This window comes from Diplotaxodon limnothrissa, linkage group LG4 (genome assembly GCF_057381915.1).
Source record: "Diplotaxodon limnothrissa isolate DT_005_m linkage group LG4, D_limnothrissa_male_GT1.1, whole genome shotgun sequence".
NCBI classification, from domain to species: Eukaryota; Metazoa; Chordata; class Actinopteri; order Cichliformes; family Cichlidae; genus Diplotaxodon; species Diplotaxodon limnothrissa.
In genome coordinates, this window is record NC_140599.1 from 26,287,937 (window position 1) to 26,304,059 (window position 16,123).

The window sequence follows — 16,123 nt, forward strand, 5'->3', positions numbered from 1 at the left end:
GGGGGGGGGGGGATTAAACGCATAAAAGGTACAAAGCATATAAAGAGCCAAATGAAGACATGAAAGCTGAAAGTGAGAATCCTAACAAGGAAGCTGACAACAGAACAGACACAGACTAATGAAGAAAAGGTAATCAGACACAACAAGGGTGGAAAAAAGTTGGGAAGTAAAAACAAAGAAGCCAAATGAGGGACTAATCTTCAAAGTAAAACAAGAAGTAAACTGAAAGGGAGACCAAGGGTGCAGTCAGATGATTAAATTTGCAGAGGGACACTACTAACCGAGTGAAGTGACCTGGAAAAATCTCTCTGACAGCCATAATTGTTTGATTTCTCTAAATAATAAGGAAGGATCCCTCATTGGAACAGATTAAAGGTTAACTACAAACAATACAGTGCTGTGAAGAAATCTGCTTCTTATCAAGAAATGATCTTGCATTATAGAAGCTCTCTAAATCAATATTATGAGCTACATTAACTGATCAAAGTGGTTTTGCATTTTGCTATAGTTCAGTTGGCATTAGTCATGTCCATTCCTGTATTTTCAGTCTCTAGGATTATCATAAAGTGAACTTTGGGTCATCTTGGATAGGCGGTGAAGGGGAGCAGGGAATTTTATTTTGTGGACAGAAATCTTCAACAAAAAGGTGGAAAGGGGTTACCCTGGATCAGTCTCCAGCACAAAATATTTCATTTCAAAAATGAATATATTTTATTTTTTTAGGCAATACTTTACTTTTTCTGCAATTTGCAATTTCATTTTTTGTAAGTTCATCTTCTGGACATTCTAGTTTCAAAAGGACAGACATTCATCATCACATTGTTAAGAAGTCTAGTGCAAGTGCAGTCAGATTGTCCACATACTTCACATTTCCTAAGCTCTTATAAATTCAGTTTCCCACCTTTTCATGACATTTTCCACTGAGGTCAAGGAAAAGTGATTAGGAGAAGGATTTAGGAGGTCAGTTTTCTGGACCATATGTCTGTACTCCATCATTAAATTCACCTACAAAACCAGAAAGACAAAGACAGTGGGAACATAAAAATGGCAAACACCCTCAAATACACAAGGAAATAAGAAGAAAAAAGATAAGAATTGAAAACACAAACAACAGCTTATTAATAGGACCGTGACAACAATATTTGATCACCATCTTCTTCTTCTCTGCACTCTTTTATCACACATTAGTTTACTAACCCAGTGTGACAAATCACCAGAAAACATCCACACTTGCAAAAGTCTTAACACAAAGTTAGTTCAAAGTTTTTATCTCTCGGTTTCCCTTTTCCGCTCTGCCCCGTAAATGTCAGTAGATATGGGGTTACAAATGTACACCGTGTTTTGTTTATCCTCAGTGTCGTTAACCCTCGTACCACATCCAACCTTCACCCCGTTTGCAATAATGTTCCTGACATTTTTCTGCAGGGCTGCTGCAGCCCCCGATGAGCAAAGATCAAGATTGTTCACTGATATGTGTCCTTTTGTATAACAATGCCAGGGAAAAAGACACAAAATACCTGTAAGTTTTTGTGTTTTGTTTTGTTTTTTTACAGTTGTCTGAGAGGCAATGAGGCACTATAAAAATGATGTCTGAAGAGAATATTTTCCCTCCCACGTATTCTTAGAAACACGCTTGTTTACCAGAAAATTTCCATTATATTAAATGGCTTGCCATCATGAACTAAAAGAGTTTCCAGTAAAAAAAAAAAAAGAGTTGCGGTCTTCATACAGCCCTAAGATTTCAGATTCTTTTTTTCCCCCTGTGAAGATGGTATGAAATTATCATCATAATAGTATTCATTACTTTACGTCAGTGAATGCCTGCTTGGCTCAGTCTGCTAACATTCAGGGACAGGCACTGGGAATGATGAATGTTGTCAGACGAGCAATTCATTTTGGCAACTCAGGTCAGCCAAGGGAATGAAAGGCACGATGGTTAGAAAAGATATTTCCATTTCTTTAATTTCCTGCCAATTTGAGAGTTCCACTGTGTTAATATTAGAGGCAATGTTTGTTTTTATTAGTGGGACAGAGAAAAATTCAAAAAGGAGGTCTTTTTTCCAGAAAGATTCAGAGTTTTTTTTTTAAACCGTTTTTCCAAAAAAATCTGTTTGGTAAGAGATCAATTCTCTTTTCAAATCATTTGAGGGCTTTTCTAATTGGCGGTCCTCTGCATTCTTTTGCCACCAGAGTGAATAACATCAGATTACATAGGCTTAAATGTATTTATTATTCATGTGAACACATTTTTATTTATAATGTAAGAAAGGTAAGAAATTTCAAATTAATTCCTGATTAGGATGACACTGAATAGCTGTTAATTATATTCTTCTGCCTTTTCAACAAAATCTCAGCAACTTGTCAGTAGTACTTTTACTTCTTGTCTTACAGTCAAGGTAAAAAGCATAAATTATAAGGTTTACATATCAAGACATAATAAAAGAAATATCTGGTCTTTAGTAGGTCTTAAATACAACCTGAGATTAAAAATAAAACATGTATTATACAGATTCATTATTTAATAAAAACTAAACCAAAACACAGAAGAAGTATGTAAAAAAAAAAACTTAGTAGACCCTTATTGCTTCCGTGGGAATTAACAGGGTTAGTAGCAGCCAGGTGGTAATTATAAAATGAAGTTGATTAATTGATCATGAGCAAGTGTCTGTAAATCAGACGTTTTGCCAGTTTGCTGGTCTGGACTATTCAGGTGTGTATTATTACAATACCAAGGAGGAAATACATCAGCGCTGATCTGAAAGAAGCGCTTGTTGCATCCTGTCAATCTGGGAAGGGTTATAAGGCCATTTCCAAACAATTTGAAGCCTATTGCTTCTACAGTGAGAAAGATTATTCACAGGTGCAAAACATTCCAGACAGATGCTAATCTTTCCAGGAGTGGACACCCAAGCAAATTCACCCCAAGGTCAGAACGTGCAATTCTTAAAGAAATTACAAAAAACCTTGAGCTACATCTAAGACTCTACAAGCCTCAGATAGCATGCTAAATGTTAGAGTCCATGACAGTACAATTAGAAAGACTTGGCAAGTGTTTCTTGTTTGCCAGGAGAAACCCACTTCTATCTAAAAAGAACATGGCAACATGACAAAGGTTTGCAAAGTTGCATCTAAACAAACCACAAGACTACTTGAACAATGTCCTTTGGACAGATGAGACCAACATGAAGATATATGGACCTAATGCACAGCATCACATTTAGATAAAAACCAAACACAAAGCATAGGCAAAAAAAATTAAAAAAAAATACTTTGTGCCACCTGTCAAGCACAGTGGTCAAGGGATGATGATTTAGGCTTGTTTTGCAGCCATATGAACTAGGCACATTGTACTCACTGAGCTGACCATGAACTCCTCTGTATACTAAAGTAAACAGGATAATAATCCCAATCACACCAGAAATCTACAATAGATGCTGCTAAAGGACGTTGGAATGTACTTAGAGTTGTAGCTTTTCACACATTCTGCATTTTGGCTTTGTTTTTGTTAAATAATATGTCATGTTTTGGAGTTCATCTGAGATTAAATGATCCAGATTTTGAGACCTGCTAAGGATAGAATACTTTTTATGAAAAGTAAAGTTCATATAATCCTTTGCAGCAATAACAAACCAAAGAAGTTAAAACTGGTGTTACGTGGCAGACTGTAAAGGTAATTACCACATCTCAGCAGACAGATCTGAATATCAAAATTTGTGGCTTTCTGTTTTCCTCTCTTCATTTACTATTATTTACAACGATACCTGCAGCTGTCCAGGGAAGAATGAATTAGCCTGTGAATGAATCATCATTTATCCTGAGCCGAAACACTCGAGTCCAATGGAATTTACATAAATCCCACAGTAATTCTGAAATAATTTAAATCTAAATAGCAAAGGGTTGAATAATCAACAAGTAATGAGAAGTAAAATTGGTCATCTGTTCACATCTTGCACGATCAGCTTCATCAACAGGCATGGCTGCTCCTGTTCATTCTAAGCAATCATCTTTAGGGGTCAGTCTCCCTTCTATGCAGTTAATTTTACCAAGAGGCATGAATGTTTCAGTTCACACTGTATTACTCATCACTCCTGAGACAGAGAGGCCAGATAGCAGCCATATTAATTTATTCATGTGAGCAATCTCTTTCTTTGCTGCATAAATGCAAATTTGAGCTCGATTAGGATTTTAATTTTCTTTTTATGGCAGGATCAGACTTTGAAAAAAAAAACAATTTAGGACTAAACTGATTTCAAAACAAGAACAGCTTGTGAGTCATTTATTATATTGTATTTTCATAAGGAATAAAATATTTTCAGTTACCGTTTGTGACATAGATATATTCAGATATACATTCAGCATTAAACACATTTGGGGAAAAAAGGCAAAAATGAAATTAACAGAATATTCATATTCAGTAAAATTACATTCAGACTTGAGCCACGCTATTCTTTTTTTGTGTGTTTTCATTGAAGTAGTTTTGTTTCTGCATCAGTTCTTCTTTCTTTCTGAAGGTCTTTAAGGCCTTTTAGTTTTCTTTCTTTGGACATTGGCTGGTTTCTTCACTCATTCTCAGTCCCGTCTTTGCACCTCACCAGGTTTCTTTTGTCTTGTTTTGTTTGTTTGTTAAGCCAAAGCACTGACCTATAAATCATTTAAGCACCAAAGAAACCAAAATCAGTGGATGAACCAGTGTTGTGCATACACATAACAGTAAGCAAATAATCCATTTGAAAATGTATCTTTGGGTAATTTGTTACCAACAACCTGTCAACAAAACATAATTGGTTCCCATTTCTTGCCAAAGATAAAACAGTTTGAAAAAAAAAAAATACTATTTTCTGACCATCAAGGCGATTCCCAAAAAACTATTAGCTAAAAATGTCACATCTTGGCAGGGTGTGTGTTATGTTCTTTTAAAAAAAAATTGGAAACTGGACAAGTAGAGGACAAAAGAAGTGTCAGGCCTAAAAAGCAAACTACAGCAGATTGCACATGGTCCTTCATTTGATCCATCTACTGTTCGCTGAATCTTCATCACAAATGGTCTTGGTGGAAGGGTGACTGATGTGAATTCCTTCTTAAGAAAGGAAAATAGGGAGAAAAGACTGAGGTATGCCAAAGTAGAAAAGAACTTGACCAGACACACCAGGAAAAAATAAATAAAAAATAAAAATCAGGAAAAAAATAAATCATTGCCCCCATTTGAGATTTTTCTAGCAAAACATTAGGAAATATGAGGTGGCTCAACATTTTTGCACAAATTTAAAATCTAAAAAGCAACATGCACATCCTCTAAATGTTATGCATCTTTGACCTCATTACTCAACTGTTGTAAATTACTAACTTCCAAACATTTCTACCCAAAACCATAAGAGAGCCTCTTTAGGCTGTTTATCTCTCTAGAAACTGGATTCGCTTTGACTGCAGTACTAAGGATTACTATACCTTTAAAAGCAAATTTAAAGAACTTTATTTTTATGGTAGACTTGTTACAAATCCACCCACAAATTAATCAGAATTCAAAAGAAAAATACTTATTTTACTTGAGATCAAGCTATCGTCTGGCTTGACCTAAGAACCAAATGTTTGCCAACACAGATGTTAATCTTTTATACTGATTTATTTAACCATGAAAGACATACGAGCTGTAGAAGTATTCAGCAAATTGCATCTCTGTTTATAAAATGAATGGAGATTTTTCCTTTTCGAACCAGGGGTGCCTGAAATAACTCCTTCTCCCTTGAACCTTTGCGCTTGGTTGCATTTCATTGTTATTCACTCATTTGTACATGACAGAGCCCTTTTGGCCAAAGGGTAAAGCAACATCCCAAGTACGTGTCCAGCTGGAGACCTTTGTGGCAAGTCATTCCCAATCTATTTCTGTCACTGGACTAAAAGCATAAAATGCCCTCCAAAAATGATAGTTGCTTGTACATGAAAACGAATGCACTAAGACGGGAAGAGAAGATAAAGATATCGTATATGCATCTGGCTCTGGTGAATGGCGCTTCAAGTCAGGACAAGACTGTGACACTATACGACTACAAAATGTGCTTTTATTTCATGACCAGTTGTACTAAAAAATAAAAACAAATGAAAGTGTTCACCTCAGTGATTTAAAGGAGATCTGTGAAAATATGAAAGAAAGAAAAAAAAGAAAAACTGAAATGACTGTGCTTATCACATTTTCACAGGAAATGGACATGTTTTCACTGTCAGAACCCAATAACACTTGAGTAGCATCCCACTTCCAGTTAGTCATACTGTGTTTGACTCTTATGTATTAGTTTTCCCTCTCTGTGAGCTCTCAGTGAGAGAATTATTACATATTTCTACATGGCTGGCAGTGCAAATTATTAGCATAAGCACCACTGGTAGATGACTTTCTGTAACAAAGCAAATACCAGTCTGAGTGTGTAGAACAAACACTTGGGGCAAACAATTAACTTCAGAGAAGCACTGCATTGGGCTCTTGAGGAATATCAAACTGATTCTTGCATAGGTTTACATATTACTGATTCACTGCTGCTGTGTTAAGTTTGCAGGGCTTAAAAGCCAGCATCACAGTGTTTAATGTGTTTGCTTCTGTGCCTGGAGCAGTCAGCCTTACCGATGCCTCAACAGTGCCATCTTTTGATGACAGCCACTAAGAGAGCCCCTTCGTCATGCTCAGACTGAACGGAGCACACACTCCATAATTAAACATCACTTTATTGGCCTTCTGTACATTCTAGCAAGGAAATATCGTTCAGCTGAGTCTTTTCTGCTGGAATCTGGCTTTAAAGTCCGAACACTACTGAACACACTTGAGAGCGTTTCCTGCAGTTTATGAGCAAGGATCCCGTCCCAGTATTTACAAAGAAGAGAACCCTGGGGCTGTAAAATTTTCTCAGCCAAGTCTATCAAAGACAAACACATTGTGATGAGTTTCTCGTGGTCCATCTCTCTGAAACCGCTGGCATTGGGTGCCATGTCGCTCAGGATGACATGAGCCTTGCCGTGGGGAAGAAGCTCCAACAGCTTGGCATGTGTGGCAGGGTCTGTGACATCGCAATTGGACAGGAAGTGAGCACCATCCAGAGGCGGTATGTTCAGCAAATCAATGCCAACAACCATACCACGAGGCAACTCTGGATCTAAGGTAATAGGAAAGATAGTGACTTTAATTTACAAGCTTATTTTTTCTGTTATTTAAGGCTGAGCTACAAGAAAGACAAGTCTGGATATAAAAGCCAGTCTATTTCCTTGCACGATCAACTAGAGAAGCAAGACAACTCATTTGATAATTATAATAACACATAATTATATCAAATTATAATAGCACATGTTCTATATTATCATCAATACACGTTTCTTTTGTGAATTTTCTGCTTTTATTAATGCATCTGCCATAGGCTTCAATAACTTTCAGCTTGGTAATACATCACAGTCTATCACATCTGCTTCTGTTTTTTGCAGAGCACTGCTTTTTGTTTGTGTGGTAAATGTAGTGCAGACTCTTCCCATCAATCTGCATCACTAGGAATAAACGCCGACATGATGGATATTAAGAGCAGCTTCGGTTTCTGAATGCTAATATTCAAACCACACTGCAGATATTTAAAAACGAAATCAATCAATATGACATTTTATGATGCCTATATAATCTTATTAGGAAAATTAGGCATGAGCCACAATACTTTACGCTTGGAAAACTACAGAACCGCTACGCAATAGGGAAAAATCGGACAAAAATATTGTAAGGTTGGACTCAAAGTCGTCCCTGACATACAGTCTTAGCAAAAGCACAAACTCTAGGTTAAACGTCGTAACAATCATATCATGGCGCCCCTCCCACAAACCTGTGTGATCTCACCTGTCCTCTCACCTGTCACACCTGAATTGACCCTCTGGACTGCCACCTGGCTCCAGGCTCCAGGAGCAGCTCCGCAGTCCACCACAGTGTATCCAGGTTGTAAGAGCCTGAACTTGTCATCTATCTCTAGAAGCTTGAAGGCGCTCCTGCATCGAAAGTTTTGGACCTGGGAAGCTTTGACATACGGGTCTTTAAGCTGCCGTCGGAGCCAGCGCTGCTCCGCTGGCGTCTTACCCTTCAGTTTCTTCATCAAACACAACGAGAAGTGCAGATATCTCCTCTGCAAGGAAAACATCCACATTGTTATTACATTGCGCAGTCACGTGTACCGCATGCTGAACTGCGCTTGCGTCGAAATACACGAGCCCCCCCTCCTCATTGGTTAAGGGCAAAATCGTTAGGTGCGTGCCTATATACGTCCCCTTACTGCAAAACATGTACACAACAAGTGTTCCTATCTGGGACAGATTGAAGCTAATGTGCCTAATTTATTTTTCCATTTGTTTTAAGTTTATACAATACTGAGAAATCCTAGGTCACATTTCTTTATTTATTTTTTTACTGTGTACAAAATCTTTTAATGTGTGGAAAACAGGCAGGCTATATTAAGCCAGACTCTTATTACAGTGCTGTAATATGTGCAGAAGGTGTGACACTGTCAAAGACAGACGAGGCCTCCCCTAATGGAATAGATTGCAGCATATGTAAAGCACAAATGCTTTCCAAAACGCTTTGGAGAGTTTGATTGGCGAATAACACATTGGCTCACCAAGGTCACCAATTCGATTCCACTCTCTTTGGGGGTTCTGTCAGGAAGAGCATCTGATGTAAAACTTTACCAAATCAAAACATATGGAGCTACCAGCTGAGGCAAGTACCATGACATCCAAGTACTCCAAGTACAGGAGACGAAGTGGCATTTCTTCATTTCCCCTGCAGTGATTTCACATTATGGAATGTTGTATGCTGTTAAATGTAGATTCAGTTGAGGGCCGGGAGACTGTCAGTAATGATCTTTACATGCAGATAGTTCTCCAGATTCTCTATAGTTCAGCCATTCATCCATTTTCCTTTATTTATTCAGTTGTTTATCTGGTTGGGTTTCTCTATAAACTTGTAATAATAATATGGGCCACAAAGATGATTTGTTGCAATTTTAGATTGGAAAATGTTCTTCAGTTTTTGAATGGTAAACTGAACCTTAAATTTTACAGATTTCAGATGGAATCTTTTTTTGTAAGGCATGACTAAAGTGCATTTAAGTATTATTGCTTTTCTTATTATTACTAATAGTCTATAGACTATTAGTAATAATAAGAAATGAAAGCAAGTAAATACGCTTCTAAGGCCTGGATGACTGAGAACCATCAGAGACATAACGAAGCTTTTAGAAGCAGTTTTTGTTATATTAACAAAATAAAAATAATCAATCAATAAATTACTGATAACCTCCATTTGTTGTTGGGTTATCGTGAGATAACACGTGCTGTAACTGCAGCATTAACCAGCTGCAGTTTCTAGTCGAACACATTTCATGGTAACCACGGTTAACCGATCTAGCAAGAAAGCGATGGACCCGGTGAGCTGAGTTTACGTCAATCGTACTCATCCACGCTCTTACGTATCAGCACATCACGTGACAACCGATCTGCAGCTGCACGCGGGAGTTGTTGAACTCAAAGTATACTGTTTTTATAAGCAGTTTTTCGTCTTTTTTCTTTCGGCCACCGCTGAGAAAAAATTCCTTTTTTCAATACGCTAGCACAGTTTTACTTAGCAGGTAACCATGTTAGCACACAGCGGAGTGTGCAGCTGATTACGCTTACTGTGCAGCACAGTGGAGATGCATTGCGTTAGTTTAACATCAGATTTCTTTACCTCCACACTCAGGCGAGATGTTGAGCTCCAAGCTGCTGACCCTTGTGCTCATTGTCCAGCCGGGCAGAGTGCTACTGGGTATGAAGAAGAGGGGCTTTGGTGCTGGAAAGTGGAACGGGTTTGGGGGCAAAGTTCAGCCTGGAGAAACCATTGAGGACGCTGCTAGGAGGCAAGTTTAGTTGCGTTCGACATTTTTTATATTAAAAAAATAATAATTATAATAAAAATAGACTCACGATTTAAATGATTTTGAAATGAAGTGGTCTTAAGTGTGACGAAACTAATTGGGAAGCTACGTTTCTCATGGGGACCAAAATTGGACAATAGAAGACTGGAAAAATGTCAAATGGTCTGAGTCTCAATTTTGACTGTGACACTCAGATCATGGGGTCAGAATTTGTTGTAAACTACAGGAAAGCATGGACCCATTCTGCCTTGTATCAGGGCAGTATTGGTTTAATGTGTGGGGATATTTTTTTGGCACACTTAGGGCACCTTAGTACCAGCTGAACATCATCTAAATCATAGGTGTCAAACTCTGGCCCGCGGGCCAAATTTGGCCCGCAGCCTAATTACATTTGGCCCGCGAAGCCATACCAAATTACTATTAGAGCTGGCCTACTGGTATTATACAGCTAATATATATATTGTTTAGTATTAAGCTTTGCTTGTTCCACATTCAGTTTTTCAGCAAAACTTGTTTGAGTCCATAAGAAAAGATTCATTCTTATATCTGGAGGAATAAATATATTTCAATAAATATTAACGTTAGCCCGCGACTTTGTTCCAGTTTTGAATTTTGGCCCACTGTGTATTTGAGTTTGACACCCCTGATCTAAATGCTAATCATCTAAATGCTACCAGCCTACCTGAATATTGTTGATGTCCATGTCCATCCATTTATGCACCACGGTGTGCTCATGTTCTAATGACTCCGTCCATCAGGATAATATGCTTCATCCCAAAGCTTAAATCATCTCAAACTATTTTCTTGAATCCCCACCACAGCACGTTTGGATGTGCAACTATGTTTTTTTTTTGTTTGTTTGTTTTTTTTTTTCTAGTTGGGTTTTTGTTTTTTTGTTTTTTTTGGGGGGGCACAAATTTCTGCAAACACAAAGCATCTTTTAGGGTTTTACAGGTGTAATTTTTATAGCCCTTGTGGTTTTATCTAAAGTAGTTCTAAATCTAGTTTAATCAGTTTCGCAGTCCATATTATCACATCAATATCCACTTTGATATCTGCCAGGGTATCAATACACTTATAGCTTTAACATGAACCATTAAAAACATATGACAAAACATAACACTGGGTTTGGGATTTTAAGACGAAACTCTGTTTGTATGCAACAGCAAAGTACCAATGTTGTGCAAGGGTTAAGAAAACGACTGAAAAAGAGGGAGTTTGATATGTTTTGAGTACTCTGTAAGTGTGTGGGGGGAAACACATTAATGTGAAGTCTGGACAATCTGTGATCAATCATCTGCAGGAAATTTGTTTCAAAGCAAAGGAAGGAAACCCCCAAAAAGCTATCGGGCGAGTTCTCAAGCCGTTTTTCCTTAAACACGTAGTGAGACCAGCTTTGTGTTTAGGATATTTGGATGCAATGGGTAACAAGACTGAGTTAGAAACACTTAGTTCTTCATGTAATGGTCAGGTAAGGGCAATACTGAAAATCATCTTAACCCACTTCTCAATCCTAGCTTCACTCCTTCCATTTAATAAGTCCTGGTCAGTGAATAGGCCAACACCAATCAAAACATTTCTTTTAGTGAAGGGAACTCAAGGTTGTGTTTGGCTTGAGTACTGGGGACTAAAAAGCTAAAATGAGGACCCTTAGATAACGTGCTGTGACTGAGAATATTGCTAGACAAAAGAGCTTCTTTTAAAAAGTGTGATTGATTAAAGAAAAAGAAAAAGAGGAAAACTGCAGTTTGTAATTAATAGTCCTAATCATATAAATTAGTGTCTGTTAATATGTTGAGTGTAATGTATAATATTCTGTGAAAGGAACGTTAAAATTCACTTGCTGCTGGCATCTACCAGCAGCTTTTAATGTGGAGTGTTTTCTTGGATGCTGCTAATGCATAATTTTTGCAGTTGTTGGGTTTTTTTTATGATTGGGATGAATCCCCTGAAAATAAAACAAAAAGAGCTACTGCATCGTTCCAGAAAATCTGAATTTTTTTCAGTCTTTTAAAAGTCGTCATCCCTGCCCCTAACAGTTCTTATCTCTGAAGCTCTTGTGATGAGTAAGATATGTATCAAGTGTACCTTTACCAAGATTTAACATTCTGTAAATGAATGATGACACACACGGCTGCAGCTTTCCAGCCACCAGCCAAGCACATCACCAAAACAGGAACTGACAGCACCCAGTACAAACTCTTTATGCCGGCGAGGCGTGATTGCGGATGCCGCTCAGGTGCGTCCGCCTCCTCTGCAGCGGCACCGCAGACCACGCCCTGCCACACCTTCATAGAAAGCGACAAAGCTCTTATATTAATTTCTTCTCTGACGACACATTTTTATTAGAAAGCACGTCACATATTAGTGTATTAATGGTAAGTTCATGGTTAGTTACTTTTTAAATAAAGATGGGAGAGAATAAAAGTACTACAAATTTGACATTCAGTCAACCTGAACATGCTATTTTGGCATATTTTACTACCCTCTGCAGTTTGCAACAACACTTTGACCCCGATCTCAATGTTCAGCCCACAAGCTCTTATCCAGACCTTTCACTCTCATACTAATTTTTTTTAATAATCTTAAAATGTTTTGTGTAGAGGGTAAAGCAAATGCCACAAATAGATTGTGTCCTAGAACCACCGATATCATTACTTTGCCATTTTTAGTTGCTTTTAGTGCCCGTGTGACGTCTACGGTGAGCTTATTTTTAAGACCCACGTAATTAATCATTTATTTGATGTTTTTTTCCTTTCAGAGAGCTGGAAGAAGAAAGTGGTCTCACGGTGGATGCACTCGACAAGATCGGAAATATCAAATTTGAATTTGTGGGAGAAACGCAGCTACTTGATGTCCATGTTTTCAGAGCCGACACATATAATGGAGAACCGACAGAATCCGATGGTATCACATCCGCTGCACCACACTGAAAAATGAAGAAATCCAGTGGTATCATAGTTTGAAAGTGGTTGAAATGAGAGGAAGGAGAGAGCTTGGGGTGGTGAATTTTAGTTCACTGTTGCCTATACGTTTCAGATAATGGTGTCCTATGAGAGGAGATGCAAAGATTGTTTGTTGCACAGTGCCTAACAGTTTGGCACGAAAATATTTTATATTTTAATATATTTATAATAAATATAATTGAGTCCTAATAACGTGATATAAACCATTTTTTGTAACTTACTGTTAAAGTGATGTTTGACCCAAACTTATATCAACAGTTCGTTTTTCATATCTGTCACATTTCTTATTGAAAATAATATTTTAAAGGTTTTATAAAATCAAATTTGTTGAATATGCAAATCCATCCACTTTGGTGACCCCTTAATAATAAGTGAGCAGCCGAAAGAAGCTTTTTAAATGGAGTTGAGTAGAAATGTTAAGTAGCAAGGAAAACTATAATATAGCTAATAATTGCGCAGTACTGGAGCAGATGTTCATAGTTAAGAGTTCTATGAAGTCTGTGAAAAGCATTTGACCTCCTCCTGACATCTTCAGGGGGCTTTGTTTTGCAGGGTCTTCTAGTTTTATATTTTTCCAGCAAAATTAAAAGTGAAACAAGCAAAGCAATTGAAGCCAAATTCTTCTAATAACTAGAGTCAGGCGTCACTGGGGGGGTTTCATGGCGTTTGCGTTCCATGCAAGGTTTATGATAGCAAGAATAGGAATAGGCGTGATGTGCAAGCACTTTGTGGTTTTTGATTTGCACTACTCGGTCCTCCCTAGCAGGGAGGACCGAGTAGTGCAAATCAAAGGTAAGGTACAATAACTTACAGCAGACAGAAGATTGGAGTGTGTGTTCAAAGCAGAAGGTTACAATAAAGGTTTGATTTTAGTGATGTTTCTTATTTGAAAGAAATGAGTACATGAGGCTAGAGAGCTGAGGTTCAAAATTCAAATGCTGGTCAAAATAACTGCAAAACTCCTCACAGATTATTTGATGTTGCAGGGCTAATGACCGATCTCCTTAAAGAAGCTGTCAGGCCTGAACACATGGGCCTCAGTTTTGAGATACTTAAAGACACTCAGTCGGTAATGACAGTGAAAACTGGTTGATAGGTGTAATAGGAAAGTATAGCTACATATTATCAGATGAGCAGCAATAAGAAATATGAGATCTCTAAAACATGAAATATGTAATGAAAGCAGAAATGGTACAAGGGTGGAGCTTTGAGAGATGTCACATGGGAAAAGAGAAGATAAAGACAAAGTTATTATGAATTTTGAAGTCTCTGTCAAATAACTATTATTAAATTTGAGAGCAGTGCCAGAAATACCAGATCAATAATATGTTTGTTGGTTTGGTCTGGTCACTGGTATACTTTTTTTAAGTACAATGTCCCTCAACCAGCTGAAAAAGCTGGTAAGCTGGTAAGCAGTAGTTTTGCGAGTTATTTTAGAAATTAGTAGAAGTCTGGAAACGGGTCTGCAATTGTCTAAACCAGTCGTATCCTGTGTTGGATTTTGTTTGACTATTTGACTGTTTTGTGTGAGATACACAGAAGTAGGAGCGTGTGTAGTATATTTGTGAAGTGGAAAGAAAAATCTATAATTGTGCTCTCAGTGGTAAAGATTGTAAATAAACAAAGAAGAGTTGATGCCCTTAGCAGGAAGAACTTGCAAGGATGTCTTTCCAGGCAATTTAGCCAAGGTCAGCAAGGTGAAGTCTGGAGGCGCTCGGCAAACCTCAGCTCCTCGAGCGTTCAGGCATTAGCAGTGAACCAAAGAGTCTGGAGGGTAAAAGAAGTCAAACAGTCAGGAGGTGAAGTGATAAGTAGAGGGAAAAAAGCTTAACTGAAATGTGGTGAAGTTAAGGGAAATTGTGTAATGTGGTTTTAACACTGATTTAACAAGACAGAAATTAAAGTTGGAAAATACTAATAACCAATTGGGGGATTAATTAAGTATGAGGTTTGTTTAGTCAAGAATAGTCTAGTCAAGCCATTAAATAAAAAAAAAAAATAAAGATCCAACCATTTCTATCATCTTCTTAAGGTTAAGAAAGAATGAATGAATATGGTGGAGTTTTTTCTCTCTAATCTTTGACTAGAAAAATTCTAAAAAGAGTAATTTTAATGACAATAATTATTTCAGCACACTTATGAGCGTTTTAAGGCACATCAAATAACATTAAGTGTTTGATTTTAACAGCTTATCATATAAAAGTTTTGTTTTGTATAAAACAGATAAGATAAGGCAGGAAATGAGTGCAAGTGTTATCTGCACTACTGTAATACAGATGTCTGTTGTCTACTTAGGATTGAGGTCCTAAAGCAACTTGAATTGATTTAATAATAATTCTCTCCATTCTCTGGACAGTAACTAAGAAATGACAGTGAAAAGGCAGATGATATCTGAAGGCAGATGATAAAATGCTATTTCATTCTCCGGAGGTCTAATTATTTTTTCTTTTGTTTTCTAGAAATGAGGCCCCAGTGGTTCGAACGTGACAAAATTCCTTTCAGTCAGATGTGGGCCGATGATATACTGTGGTTCCCTCTGATGCTGCAGAAGAAGAAATTTGTTGGATACTTCAAGTTTCAGGGTCACGATGTGATTCTCAGCCACACGCTGGAAGAAGTGGAGGAGCTCTGAAGGGAAATAATCGAGCTGTTACTGGTGGCATTTACATCAGGGACCAATATAAAACCTGTGAGAAATACCAGGAATAATCCAACGGCTGTTTTGTGTCATTATGCGGAGGAAACGAAGATATCCTGTGGAGGGTTTACATGTTACGCAGCTGTAACACAATTAGAAACCTTTTTATTTCTTTACAGGGATTTTTCCCCATGAAAATCAAAGCAGCACTACACTGAAAGAAAACATCCATACTCTCATTTTATTTTTAGAGTATCTGATTCAACACAATGCAGGAAGCACCTCTTTAGTGGAATATTTACAGTATATACAGTTCTGAATTCATTAGGTTTCATATTCTGTGCAGCACGTTTCCAAAATTAAGGCGATTACTAAAATAATTGTTTCATACTGTATGGGAGTTTCTTCATAAAATACATGTTTAAACCAGTTCATTTGCAATTTGGAACATAGCTTCTTTAACATGAACCCCAAATTGCACCTTTGTTACATATATTTGAGTAAAGTATATTCTCTGTTATATGTGTGTACAAAAAACCAAAAATGTACATAATTTTAGAAAAGTACAAAGTCAGACAGTGAATGAGAAGAAAATCCAG

The 16,123-nt window shown here is 37.5% G+C and overlaps 2 protein-coding genes across 3 annotated transcripts; one reads left to right on the forward strand and one right to left on the reverse strand.

Moving 5' to 3' along the window:
• Positions 1-6,595: 6,595 nt before the first annotated feature.
• Positions 6,596-8,156, reverse strand: mrm2 (mitochondrial rRNA methyltransferase 2). 2 transcript variants are annotated; one of them, XM_085352694.1, is made up of 2 exons: positions 7,868-8,156; positions 6,596-7,136 (listed from the first exon to the last, which is right to left on the reverse strand). In XM_085352694.1, the coding sequence occupies exons 1-2, from the start codon at positions 8,154-8,156 to the stop codon at positions 6,706-6,708; spliced, it is 720 nt and encodes a 239-aa protein (XP_085208820.1). In that variant the 3' UTR covers positions 6,596-6,705. The 2 variants fall into 2 exon arrangements, with proteins under 2 accessions (XP_085208820.1, XP_085208821.1); XM_085352695.1 differs by having other exon boundaries at positions 7,856-8,156.
• A 1,594-nt stretch (positions 8,157-9,750) lies between these two features.
• nudt1 (nudix (nucleoside diphosphate linked moiety X)-type motif 1) lies at positions 9,751-15,636 on the forward strand. The gene is made up of 3 exons (XM_085352696.1): positions 9,751-9,906; positions 12,686-12,827; positions 15,346-15,636. Exons 1-3 carry the CDS (start codon positions 9,751-9,753, stop codon positions 15,516-15,518), a joined length of 471 nt encoding a protein of 156 aa, XP_085208822.1. The 3' UTR covers positions 15,519-15,636.
• The last annotated feature ends 487 nt before the right edge of the window (positions 15,637-16,123 follow it).

Excerpts from the sequence above, each read along its gene's own strand:
- nudt1 (XM_085352696.1), top strand. The coding sequence starts at position 9,751 with ATGTTGAGCTCCAAGCTGCTGACCCTTGTGCTCATTGTCCAGCCGGGC. Across the intron at positions 9,907-12,685 it reads AGGACGCTGCTAGGAGGCAA|CTGGAAGAAGAAAGTGGTCT; the intron begins GTTTAGTTGCGT and ends CCTTTCAGAGAG. Across the intron at positions 12,828-15,345 it reads AGAACCGACAGAATCCGATG|AAATGAGGCCCCAGTGGTTC; the intron begins GTATCACATCCG and ends TTTGTTTTCTAG.
- mrm2 (XM_085352695.1), bottom strand. The coding sequence starts at position 8,156 with ATGTGGATGTTTTCCTTGCAGAGGAGATATCTGCACTTCTCGTTGTGT. Across the intron at positions 7,137-7,855 it reads TGTGACAGGTGAGAGGACAG|ATCCAGAGTTGCCTCGTGGT; the intron begins GTGAGATCACAC and ends CTATTACCTTAG.